Genomic DNA, 12,891 nt, shown 5'->3' with positions numbered 1-12,891 from the left:
TTAAAAGCTTTTCAAAATATATTGAATTACACCACGCTGAAACACGTTATTGACAACTGAAGGCATGAGAGTGTGCGTGTATCAATTGTTAGGTGTGATTTTTTTTGGTTAAAAGTGTGGATTATCTGTACATAACTCCCATTTTTCTATGAACTCCGCCCATCAACCCAGGACAAAAGAGCATTTCAAAGAACCAAGCCACATTTTTTTTAAATCGAACAATCATCCGGACTAGATACACCAAAATCAAGAGCAAAAAATATATAAATCGTAAAAAACATCAGACGATCATTATTAGTTGAAAACCTGCATTTTAGTCTTTGACTTTCGTTAACATATGAAAAACAAGTGCGGAAATCGCAGGATTAATTTTTTTTTTCATTTTTCTATAAATATTCCCATGGTCATTGAGCCATTACCTAATATTGGTGTTGATATGGTCGGTATTTCTTAAATGATTCCAATATCGTTTTATTTATAACCAACCAAGAAATTTGATATATAACATCAAAAATGTAAAGGATCAGAGTTTCACTTAGAAAGAAACTTCCGATAAATCATTATACTCACATTTTCTGTCCCCAGAAGACTTTCACACTATCTTCTTCCTCAAACTCCTCTTACATTTTTGCAGTAACCATGCACTAATATTTGGAATATGATTGAGACTGTCCTGTAAACTTGCAATAAAGTTTCGGAATTTCGATTTTCACCCACAATAAGGAATCAAAAAATGACGTTTTTCTACAAAAATATCGTTCTCTGAACTCCTCTTACATTTTCTGCAGTAACCAATAATCTTTCACTGAACTCCTCTTACTTTTTTTGCTGTACCCGTTTCCTCTTTTGCAAGATGATTAAGGGTGTCCTGCAGATGTGCACAAAGGTTTTGGAATTTTTATTTTAAATCTAAAGGTCAAATTTGGGTTGAAAATTGTTGATTTTTCATTTTACAAAAACCTGGTTCCCAGAACTCCTCATGCATTTTTCACAAAAGCCATGTTATCTTTTGCAAGATGACAGGGAGTGTTCTGTAGATGTACAATAAGGTTTTATTATTATCATTTTTACCCTGGGGGCCAAATGGGTTAAAAAAAACACGATGCTTTTCATTATACAAAAACCTGGTTCCCTGAACTTCTCTTAAATTTTATGATGTTGCCATTTCAACTTTTGCAAGATGATTGTTTGTGGGTGTCTTGTAGATGTTCAATAAAGTTTTAGAATTTTCATTAATTTTTTACCCTTTGGGCCAAATGGGGGTCGAAAATTGACGGTTTATGTTCTAATTTGGGCGATTTTTTCTTCGGTTTTTTCCAATACAGAAAAACATTTTTTTTTTCTGAAACTCCCTCTTTTAAAATCAGAATTTTCTTTATTACATTCGATCTTTAATTTCAGACTGTTATGAATTTATTTTTTAAATACTAACATATAAGACGTCCACGGCCATATGTTCATCTGTCTATTTTACGCTTTATTTGATAAATGTATACATATTTGTATTTATTACAGAGTAATTTTGTGGCTTCTTCGCTACCCAGGTATAAGGGAGCTAGCGTGCGTTAGAGACAAACACTTTAAAGTGCGGATACTACTGTCTTATGACAGCATCTAGTTTCTTTAATTCTGACTTCTAAAAGTTTGTGGGACAGATCCATGAGACAGTCACTAAGAATCCCGGATCTATAAATAATTTATGGTTAAGCCCAACTTATTTATATAAAATTGCATCAATACTGGCATCGTGCATTTTAAATTTAGAAGGTGGAGGTAAATATTTAAAAAAAAAAAAAAAAAAAAAAAAAAAAAGTTCACTTTGTAATTTTTCTGATGCCACCTAACTAGTAAAAGTAATTATAAAATTTACAAATTGTTGTCATGTTAGAATTTTTGAATTTATTGTTGCAACCTGGTAAATTAAACAGATTACTATGTAATACGACGTGGAGAAAATTAGCACTTTTTTATTAAGCTTAAAACAGAATTCACTTTTCTTCAATGTAGTCGTGAGAGCAATATATAAGTACATTTATTCTTATAGCTCCGTATCAAGGATCATGCAAGAAATCAGGAACCTTTGATGCCACAGGTGAGTTCTAGGTCAAAATATCCTAAAAGCACTCATGTAATATTACAATATAAAAACTCTAAACATCTGTTTGTTGAATCAAAACTACCCGATAGTTCTGAACCATTAAAAAAATTTCCCTTGAGTACACCATATCAAAGTAAAAAAAAATTAAATGTTCTCTTTCACATGGACGCATATTTTACATTTTTTTAAAAACAACTTGTTGCAAAGCAAATCTCTTCAACAAAACATTCTGACTTTTTCATTAAAACCGAAGACACTCTGAATGTGTGTCCCAAAGTGGGGAGTTTTCATGAGGAAACTGAAGATAAGACAGCAATGGAGGCGGTCTTTAAGTGTCAATTCCAACCAATTCCTGGAAACGTTGTGTACGACGTCCAGTGGTATATCGACGGAACGCTCCTCGATAACGCCAAATACACTGGGGTCAGTTACAGTAACATTAATGATACAGCCCTACGGACAAAGCACTGGGTGAACAACTTCACTCTGAGTTTTCAGGTACAAATAATTGAAAAAAAAATCATGCAGCTTGTAAACGTGTTGTCATGTGCTCTCAGTGTATATAAAACTGATGAAAATTGAAAAAAAAAATTGCTACTGAATATCTTAATCGTTACCTATATATTTGCAGTTATCTTGCGCTGTAAGAGTTAGAAATGTAACGACTGGGATACAGGGAGATTTTACTGAAAGTTATCCATATTTTGCGGGCATAAAGGTAGAGAAACAATTAATTGTGTTGTGTTTACTGTAATAATTCACTTGAAATATTTTGCATAGAAGTTGATGAAAACAATTATTTTGACACAAAATGTTCAATCTTGCAGTCAAGTCAGCTCCAGTATTTTGTGTTTGAGGGGGAGACAATTCAGATAAGTCTGGAGGCTACAGTGCCATTCAGCTGTCCTTCTACTCTGAGTGACGCAATGAAAGACTCCCACTGTAATTTCCAATTTTATATCTGGACCCCAGGGGAGGGACAGTGCGTGAATGGTCTTACTAGCAACGGAGTGGCCTTCAAGGATAACCCTTGTGGAGTTACATTTGGTTATAAAGACAAAACGGCATCTATCAGTGTCACTGGTTATATTGACGGAATGGTCAATTTCAGGGAGAGAAAATCTACCTTGAGGATTGCTTCTACAAGAAATCCAATGGATTCCACTGGAATATGGAACGGAGCAAAGATTCCGGATATTACAGTACGTTTAATTTATCTCTCCTATACTTATTTTCTGTATCTTTACTCTTATACAGAATTCGTATTTCCCACTTTGCTCTTCCACTGGTATTGTCTGCTATTCTTTGAGTACCTTTTTATCCATAAGTTCTCCGCATTTCACCTCAATTTTTTTTCTTTGTTACATCATGTAACAGTATATTTTGGTTGATTCGCTTTAGACAACTACGGTTACTTGTAACTGGTGAGGTACACTTCATTGATTAGCTATTATACACACTAGTTTGGTGTACCTAAGGAAATATGATAAATTTTATTCATGTCCTAAAGGTTACCGTAAAAGACAAAGACTCCTTGGTATCGGGTAAGTTATGTGCTTCCTACACGGATCCTCACCAAAGAACATTCGACGGGAGGTACTTCTCCAACCAACGGGCTGGAGAGTTTTTGCTGTACAGGCACAAAACGTTGCCCTACACGGTATGTCAATTTAAATGCAAAAAAATCAACAAAAGTATGACCACCCATCATATTGGCTTAAGAGATTTCAGCTGAATGGTCATTCTGTAAATATGGGCAGCTCATAATTTTTTCAGGTGCATGTTTTGTTTTCTGCATGTGTTTGGAGACGCGCCACATGTAATTGTGGTATTGCCATAAGAAATGGCAGGAGTCTCTTTTCTGTTCGCACATGCGCCGAGATATCTACAAGTTGGACAAAGACTTTGACAATACCAGAAGAAAAAACCGAAATATGTAATGATAACGATCTCCACATTGAAAAATTTTGGCGCTATTACACGGTAAGAAAAAATAGAACAACGCAATCTTGCTCACACAAACCGTATGTGCATACTATACTTTAAGCTTTATCTTATTTACTAAGTGTTTGGTTTGAGAAAAGGAATAAATTTAATGGTTCAATTAGGTTACTTTTCCGAGCGGTACGGAGGTGTCGTTCTCGATTTCCTGGTGGAGTAACTGGGTGGGTAGTATTCGAATTAGAGCATCTGTTTCTGATATTGGGGAAACGGAGGGCTTGTGTGGACCCGCCAATAATGATGTCACAGATGACTTCATTCCTAGAAATGGACAGAGGGCTACAGATCTAAATAGCTTCGCAGAATCATGGAGGTATGGCCTTAAGTTATTGAATAATAAATCTCTATTTTTTAAAGTATCTGTCGACCTGTCAGCTTTAGATATAAACTTCACATGAGTATATAGTCTAATAATTTATTGTGCAGAATACCATGGAATTCTGCTGAGGAAAGTCTATTTGTGAAAAATCCAAAACTCTTAACGAAATCCTTTTCGTAAGTAAAAATTTAATCCTATGAAACATTAAAAATGCATATCCATCGTTATATTTTTTGAAATATTCATATGTGTCTGTTTTAAATTTTGTATATCATATTTCAAAGACCTATACCTCTACATGTACCACAGCTATTCCTCCGAGGGCAACACAGACAAAGAGAATTATTGTACGTGCCCGTCTGATGAGCCACTGGATCCTTACAGTCCAGACTTTGAGTCTCGAAATCAGGCCCACTGTAACCAGACGACACCAAGCTCTGTGTGTGGCAGTCAGGTTTCCATGGTGATGGATTCTTCTGCATGTGACACCACCTCACGTAGAAGAAAGCGTTCAGTTGAATCAGATGATGTTGGGGACTCTACTGTACTTACCTATGCTACCGATTACGATGAAACAGCTGTCTTCAATGTAAATATGAGAATTAATTAAATTTTTGACCGTATGTTTTACCGTTTATTTTCAATTTGTTAAGTATTCTTTTACGTTGACTATTACCTATGACCGTTTTTAGAATTTTTATTACACTCTCAATATGTAGTCTTTTGGTGAATCAAATCATGCATTTCATTGGACATAAATATCCAAAATAGGTAAGTGACTGGATTAATGGATGGAACGCCACGTCAGCCAGGAAATATTGCACTGACGCCTTTACCTTTGACCCCGCTGTGGAGACGTGTAATTCACTTGTCAACATCTCTTCAGAGTCTTACATAGACAGTTGTGTGGAGGATATCAAAGTATTTAATTTTTCTCACTAAATAGCACATCCTTCTTTATCACACAGTCTTTTTTATTTTGATAGGGGTATATTTTTATTTAAATATAAATACAAAAAATCGACTTACTGCTGAATGTCTTACATGCAAATATAATCTTCAGGACTCATCAATTTGTTTGCATCAATTAACAAAGCATTTACTATCCTGAGTTAATATAGAATGATGTGCAAATATACATGATGTATTCAGTGAATCAAATAGTTACTTGTAATTAGCTGGTAATGATTTCAGATGTCTGGAAATACAACGTGGGTAGATGATACACTAGACACACTAAAAGGGGCGTGTCTTACGGAGGCCAAGAAACAGGAAGTGTTTTATACTAACTCCACCTCTAACTCCTCCTCGGAGTTGTCAATCATCCAACTGATCACAGCTCAACTTTGTCCCGCCAACTGCTCTGGAAATGGAGAATGCAAAGATGGTATATTGAGGACACTATTTAACACAAATCAGTTCATTAAAAAGTCTGCACAGTAATTGGCAAATCTATCGAAATTAATATACTGAATATAGATTATCATAACCATTCTGCATTATTGCTATGCAAAAATATTAAATCAAGTTCATGATTGAATCCTTATTTGTCATTGGCAGGTTCATTAATATAAATATTAGGGATGTCAAAATATTTATTTTCCTTAGTCGATTATTCGATTGCATTATTCGAACGATAGTCGAATATTCGGAATATTTTCTGAAAATAAAATTTTATTTCAAACTGCGCTGGTTCATGACATATTTATAACTCAAAAACCCTTTTACATAATCTATTTAAAAACGTAACATCAAAATTAATGCAACGTAACGCGTGGAAAGCATGATTATATGAAATTTTAGAAACCTAATTCTCCAAAATATGTGATTTCCCCATCAATCGAATTCATAAATCGGTCTATACATGCAGTCATTTTTTTATTTTAGTAGGCATTTAAAAAATTGCCAGCCGATATCTTTTAAAGCTTGTTAAGAAATAAATGGGGGGGGGGGGGTGATCAAACACTATCCACATTTCAGGTGCCTGTGAAATTGTTTAATTAACAGTTAGATACTGCTTATTCATTTATTGATTGCTCTGCCTTTCAAAATGTCCTTAAACAGTTTAAAATATAAGCGAATTGTTTTAATAATTATAGAAGTGTCAAAACATGTCATAGCTATGGTTTGTTCCTTGCATTCGAAGATTGATTGATTGATTGTATGTTGTTTTACGTCCCATTCGAGAATTTTTCACTCATATAGACGTCACCACTACCGGTGAAGGGCTTTAAATTTTGACCTTTACACTGCACTCAGGGCCATTGAGCAGTGAGGGATCTTTATCGTGTCAACGCCTGCCGTGACACGGGGCCTCGGTTTTTAAGGTCTCATCCGAAGGACCCGCAACTTTCACTTCAAAGTGCCGAGCGCATGGCGAAGGAACAGTTGCTACCTATTTTTTATCGACTTAGGTCTGTCGCTGCCGAGATTCGAACTCACGACCTTCCGATCACGGAGCGAGCGCTCTACCGACTGAGCTACCGTGAACGGTTTGCATTCGAAGAATCTTAAAATAAAAGATAATTGGTGCATGTATAAGATCAAGTCCAATTAGTAATTTTATAAACAAAGCCCAGTATAATTACAAAAACAACACGGGCAGTAACTGACAAATAATTCTCGCAGTATTGAAGCACTTATTATTACTGTACAGTTCTTTCTATACGTGCATGGAAAATCAATCATTTTTTGTTGCGGAAAAATTATATCTTATCGACTGTCTCTGAGGAAAGACGGTTTCTCAATTTTGTGATAAGAATTCCATATCGTTATCATTCTTTTATTGCATTTATTGAATTATAATAATAATATTCAAATGTCGTTTCATTATTCGATCGTCGGTTTATTCGACTGATAGTCGAATAGTCGACTATTCGTGGACATCCCTAATAAATATGTTTTGGTTTTCTTTTAGTTACATCATTTTTTCTGTTAAATAGCTGCGTGTTTCTGTCGTAACGGGTTTATTGGGAGTGATTGCTCTGTCCGTTTGTCAGTGCCACCAACTGACTTTTCTTTGCCGTCCAGTGGAATTTGTGATACAAGAAAACGATCATGTCAAAAAACAAATATTGTAGGCAAATTCTACTCTGAAAACGTCGTTGCAAAGATGTTGTATTTTGAGGTAGGATATCTCAGTTTAAATCTAACAATTGTGTAATATATCATACGTTCTTCAAATAACAATGGTCAATAAAACTAATTGAACAAAAAATATATTTCTAAGATAGAAGAAATGGAAGTGTCAGAGTCTTTTTCTGTGACCTCAAATGCAACTTTCCGTCACTTCAACCTGATCACTGTGACGTTGCCTTCCGTTTCTGCGTCTACTCGACGTCGACGTCGCTCAGTGATGGATGGTGTTCATGGTTGGAATATCTCGCTTAGTTATGATGGTATAACCTTCAGTGATCTTGTGACTTTATTGGTGTATGACAGTCAGAGATACTCGTGTGACACAAAGACTCTAACGTGCCAGAAGATGGTATGTGAAAGTGAAATTTAAGTCTCATTTATCTTTGTAAAGCAAACAAAGATTTAAAAAAAAAATTGAATATACATGTTTTAGATATAATATAAATATATTTAGTATACATTTGAGTGTACAACTTTTTCAGATAAGTGAGGCGAGATCCTCATCCAAATCAGGTACGTTAAAATTCGCTTTACACTTTTATTTCTGGTACATTCAATTTTACCTATGTTGAAGGTTTACTTACATTCATAATATATAATTGTGATCTTTATGTTTTTGGGTGGAGATGCTCTTTTAGATAGACAAACTGACAAATACACACGATGTCAAGAGTTTATACATCAGATGTGTACATTACTTAAAGAAATTACATGAAAGATTACAGTGTACTATAACGCCAAACTACATACTTGTTTATATTGTAGGTCCTGACGTCAACATTCCTGCCATTGCTGGTGCTACAGGTTTTGCTACTGTAGCAGTTGCTGTAATTGTAATTGTTATTGTTCTCATTAAAAAGAAAAGGTTAGTCGTGATGCGATTCTTTGAAGACAATTACCATTTAGAATTAATGAGAGCAACTGAATTGAGACATGCTTACTTTGACTCTATACTGTAATGTTGTGAGGATAGTAAGATTATGAATTCCAAAGAGCTTGCAATTTAGCTGAGATTCCAAATATAAATTTCTTTTTAAACGTGCAGGTGATTTTCTTTGGAAAAAGAGATATTTTACTTGTTTTATGCATCTTTTATCCACATTTATACTATTCATGTATTTCAGGTTTCCAGAAGGTCGCGCCCAGTCTGTTATAGGTATACAGAAGGAAGACGGTCTGAAAACGATACCAAGAAATGACGCTGGGTCTCTGTGGGTGGGGGGTACTGACTACGGTCAGCCCATACCGTCCCTGCCCCCAACTTCTTATGTCTACCAGCAGAAACGGGAACCCACTGATATATCTCTGCATTTTGAAGAAAAGAATTAGTTTTTTTTATTTCTTAAATGGACGATCAATTTGATACGGCTTAATTGTGAAGATTGTATTACTTTGAATCATTCTTAATATTTACGATTTAGTGACCAAACTATACTAGTATATGACTCGTAACTGTGTAAAATAATTCTGATATTTTTATATTTTGTGAGATAAATAAAGAAGATGGGCATATTTGGGTTCTGATCTGCAGGAATCATCTCTATGAAACATAGTTTAAAAGTCCACGATATGGTCGGCTGACCAAAGCTGAACAGACTTTACAAAGTTACACATAAAGGAAAAAGTTTTATTTACATTAAATTGCCCTGTCAATTTTAAATTGTCCATTCATCATAGTAGTTACGATAATATAGATCACAAAAATGATAAACATCTATAAGATAATAAGATAATAGGATAGGGTACATATTTAAGTTTCAGTAGGTTGGAAGAATTGCTGTCGCTGTCGTTGCAATTGAACCTTTATTGATATTTTTTAAATTTTTAATAAATCAATAAATATAATTAAACTGACAAATAACTTGATTGTTAGCTGAGGAACTGTAACGTTAAGGTTTTATATTTTAGCCTTTGACAACAACGCTACAGATCTCGTAATGCAAATAAAGTGCAATTTACGGCGCAAGATTTTCTGCGCACTTTGGGGATGTACTTTGCCACTTTCCAGCACTAGTCAATCAATGATCTTTCATTCCCTAATTCTAGACATATTCTATAACCAACCTGTATATTTTTTCCACCTACGAACCCTTTCTAGTCGTCTCTACAGACCAATAAATAACTTGAAGTATGGCTAGATAAGTCATTTGGTACAGAATGTTACATTTTAAAAAAAAAATAATCTAAACATTTACTATCGCAGTGACTCTCTCCATCATTATAAAATGTTTTTGTGCATTTTAATCTAAAGAAACGAGCAAACATTTTTAAAAAGAAACAAGACCAAGAGACCATGATGAATTCCCTTACTAGCAGTCTTATAAATATCTCTCAGATTTTGTGATATGAATTAGTCTTTTAGTGGATGACTTTGCATGTATTTATGATGTACATTTGCAAGCAGTAGTAGTGTTTATTTATTATAGTGAAGTGTTTAACAAAATAAGCAATAGGCATGAATTAATATCATTAATTGAAATACAAACACCCAGCCTGCTGGGCCTATATGTCACCTTAGAAGAAATAATCATAATTATCTAGTTCAAATATACAGCTTATATTTTTATACTTATACAGCCTGGTCTTTTTTTATTTGGATAAGAGGTCTTTATAATTTAAATTCATTACAGATGGCTCGCTCCGTAATTGGAAGGTCGTATGTTCGAATCACGGCCGCAACTGACCTAAGTCGATAAAAAAGTAGGCAACAACTGTTCCTTTGCCAAGCGCTCGGCACTTTGAAGAAAAAGTTGCGGGTCCTTCGGATGAGACCTTCAAAAAACCAAGGTCCCCTGTCACGGTAGGCGTTGACATGATAAAGAACCCTCACTGCTCAATGGCTCTGAGTGCCGAGTAAAGGTCTAAATTTGAAGCCTTTCACCGGTTTATGGTGACGTCTCTATATGAGTGAAAAATTCTCGAACAGGACGTAAAACAACATATAATCAATCAATCAATAATTACAGTGGTCCATAGTGAATATCATTTGAATAGAAAATTCTGCCACTATATATAGATATATCCGTGTTGAATTTAGAAAGTTCGGTGGACTTTCATCATAGTTCATTAAAGTATCAGATCTAAAGTGAACCATGGCGCAAATGAAAATCATACATCCTCACTTTCACAACTCAGACAAATCTGAATCTAGATCTGTACATAAAAAAGATCTCTGGTGGCAAATCGAGGTTGATTACTACATGTATGTTTCATCTTCTTCGTTTTTGCAATTTGTTGGGCTAGGTTGCCGTGTGTAATGCGTCTGTTTTCATCCACGCGGAGTGATCTGCTCTGCGCTTGCGGCAGACTATGGAGTAATGAGCGTGCATTGGTTTCAATAAGATGCTCGATTTTGGATTTGCTGTTTTTTTATATTCACTGATTTAGAAGACTCGCAGTTTTTTAATATTCACCTTGTTTCTTAACAACCTTCTCCTCTTTATTGTGCAAGCTGATACATGTATTTGTATTACTATCACAGTGGATAAAATGCTTTATATATCAAGAAATGTTTAATTATTATCATTAATGGTTAATAGAGTTGAAGTGTAATGATACAATTTTATAAGAAATAGATGCAAAGTGATCCAATGATGTTGCATCACAGTGTACATTATAATTGGTTGATTGTTCCTTCGTCATGCAAATATCGTGACTAAAATGTATGTAGATGGCAGAAGCTGTCAATGCATTTAACTCCTGTTGAGATTCGTAAAATTATCGTGTCAAGTCGAGATTATTTTTGTGACAATTTATTGAGACGTGATACAATTTTTTTGTTGAAATTTACAATCCATTTGATGTAATTGATTAATTCCTCTGATTTCTGGCTATTAATGATTGAAAACGAAAATATAAATGTACAGGTAATTGATTAAATTATTGCTTTAACATCATTGAGCTCGTATTATGAATTGTTTGATGACTACTGAGTTAAGTGTTGCTTATTAATTGATTGTTGATGAAAGCAAATCAATTTATTCCCAAATGTTTGGGAATCTTAACATGAAATAACAGCCATCAGCTTTCCATCATTGAACATACAATACATACAATCAAAATGGTTGATTTTTGCTTTTAAGTTCACCTGAGCCGAAGCTCAAGTGAGCTTTTCTGATCGAAATTCGTCCGTTGCCTGTCCTTGTCGTCGTCGTTGTCGTTAACTTTTCACAATTTCATCTTCTTCTCCAGAACCACTGGGCCAATTTTAACCAAACTTGGCACAAATTATTCTTGGGTAAAACGGATTTTAGATTGTTCAAATGAAGGGCCTCTTCCAAGGGGAGATAATTACAAACTAGTGAAAAAGTATGGCATCTTTTAAAAATCTTCTTCTCAAGAACAACTGGGCCAGGAAAGACGATATTCATGTGGAATTATCCTCCGGTAGTGTAAATTTAAATTTGTCCAAATCATGACTCCCAGGGGAAGGGCGGGGCTACAATGGACGATCAAAGTTTTACATATGTAAATATAGGATTTTTTTTTAAATCTTCTTGCACAGAACAACAAAGCCGTGATTGGTAATATTTATATGGAGGCATCCTCAGGTAGTGTTGATTTAAGTTTGTTCAAATCATGACCCCCGGGGGATAGGGTCGGGCAACAATTGATGATCAAAGTTTTACAAAGGTATACTTAGAATTTTTTTAAAATCTTCTTCTCAATAACAACAAAGCCATGATTGGTCATATTTATATGGAAGCATCTTCAGATAGTTTAGATTCAGATTTGTTCAAATCATGACCCCGGGGTGGGATGGGACCACAATGAACGTACAAACTTGTAGGAAAAAAAGACACAGTTAGTCAAAGAAGCATGTTAGCATCCTTAGTTAGTGTAGAAATCATACCCCTCACCCCCACCCCTTGTAGGGGTAGGTCGGGACCACTTATGCATTTAAGCTTTTCAATACTGAACTGATTTTTGCTTTTTTCCTAGCCACAGTGCTCAGGTGAGCGATGTTGCCCTTGAGCCTCTTGTTTTAAAAGTTACTTTGATACTGAAGGGTGATATATATCTTGTTAGGTTAACGACAGCTTTACATGAACTATAAATGATTTTAAATTCCTATATACACCAGCCTTTGCGAACAACGCTATTTCTTTCTTCAATTAACCTAATATTTTAGGTATATCAAATGCATAAAAATTTTGAAAAAGTTACTGATTTTTGAAAGATAAAAATATACAAAGATGGTAGACATAGACATTTAAAGTTACACGGGATTAAATGATTAGACGATTTTTGATGCCACGTAAGAAAATTTTGAACATTACTTGGTTCAATAAATACATTGTAGACCTATTTTATTACTTACTGCATTCTAGCTTCT

General features: G+C 34.7%; 1 protein-coding gene across 1 annotated transcript; it reads left to right on the top strand.

The window, feature by feature from the left end:
• Nucleotides 1-2,049: 2,049 nt before the first annotated feature.
• LOC133204939 (von Willebrand factor D and EGF domain-containing protein-like) lies at nt 2,050-8,885 on the top strand. Its single transcript, XM_061340682.1, has 16 exons — nt 2,050-2,092; nt 2,352-2,596; nt 2,730-2,816; nt 2,926-3,300; nt 3,609-3,758; nt 3,875-4,081; nt 4,207-4,412; nt 4,526-4,594; nt 4,728-5,007; nt 5,190-5,339; nt 5,613-5,805; nt 7,361-7,545; nt 7,648-7,905; nt 8,039-8,069; nt 8,322-8,421; nt 8,681-8,885. The coding sequence occupies exons 2-16, from the start codon at nt 2,414-2,416 to the stop codon at nt 8,883-8,885; spliced, it is 2,679 nt and encodes an 892-aa protein (XP_061196666.1). The 5' UTR covers nt 2,050-2,092; nt 2,352-2,413.
• Nucleotides 8,886-12,891: the final 4,006 nt, after the last annotated feature.

Source organism: Saccostrea echinata, unplaced genomic scaffold (genome assembly GCF_033153115.1).
Source record: "Saccostrea echinata isolate AGI-Se365-2 ecotype Australia unplaced genomic scaffold, CSIRO_AGI_Sech_v1 ptg000054l, whole genome shotgun sequence".
NCBI lineage: Eukaryota > Metazoa > Mollusca > Bivalvia > Ostreida > Ostreidae > Saccostrea > Saccostrea echinata.
The sequence above is the reverse complement of the archived record's forward strand: the minus strand, read 5'-3'. Positions and strand labels throughout refer to the sequence as shown.

Coding starts and splice junctions, on each gene's coding strand:
- LOC133204939 (XM_061340682.1), top strand. CDS start 2,414: ATGGAGGCGGTCTTTAAGTGTCAATTCCAACCAATTCCTGGAAACGTT. Junction 7,906..8,038: donor CTCTAACGTGCCAGAAGATG/GTATGTGAAAGT, acceptor CAACTTTTTCAG/ATAAGTGAGGCGAGATCCTC. Junction 8,422..8,680: donor GTTCTCATTAAAAAGAAAAG/GTTAGTCGTGAT, acceptor CATGTATTTCAG/GTTTCCAGAAGGTCGCGCCC.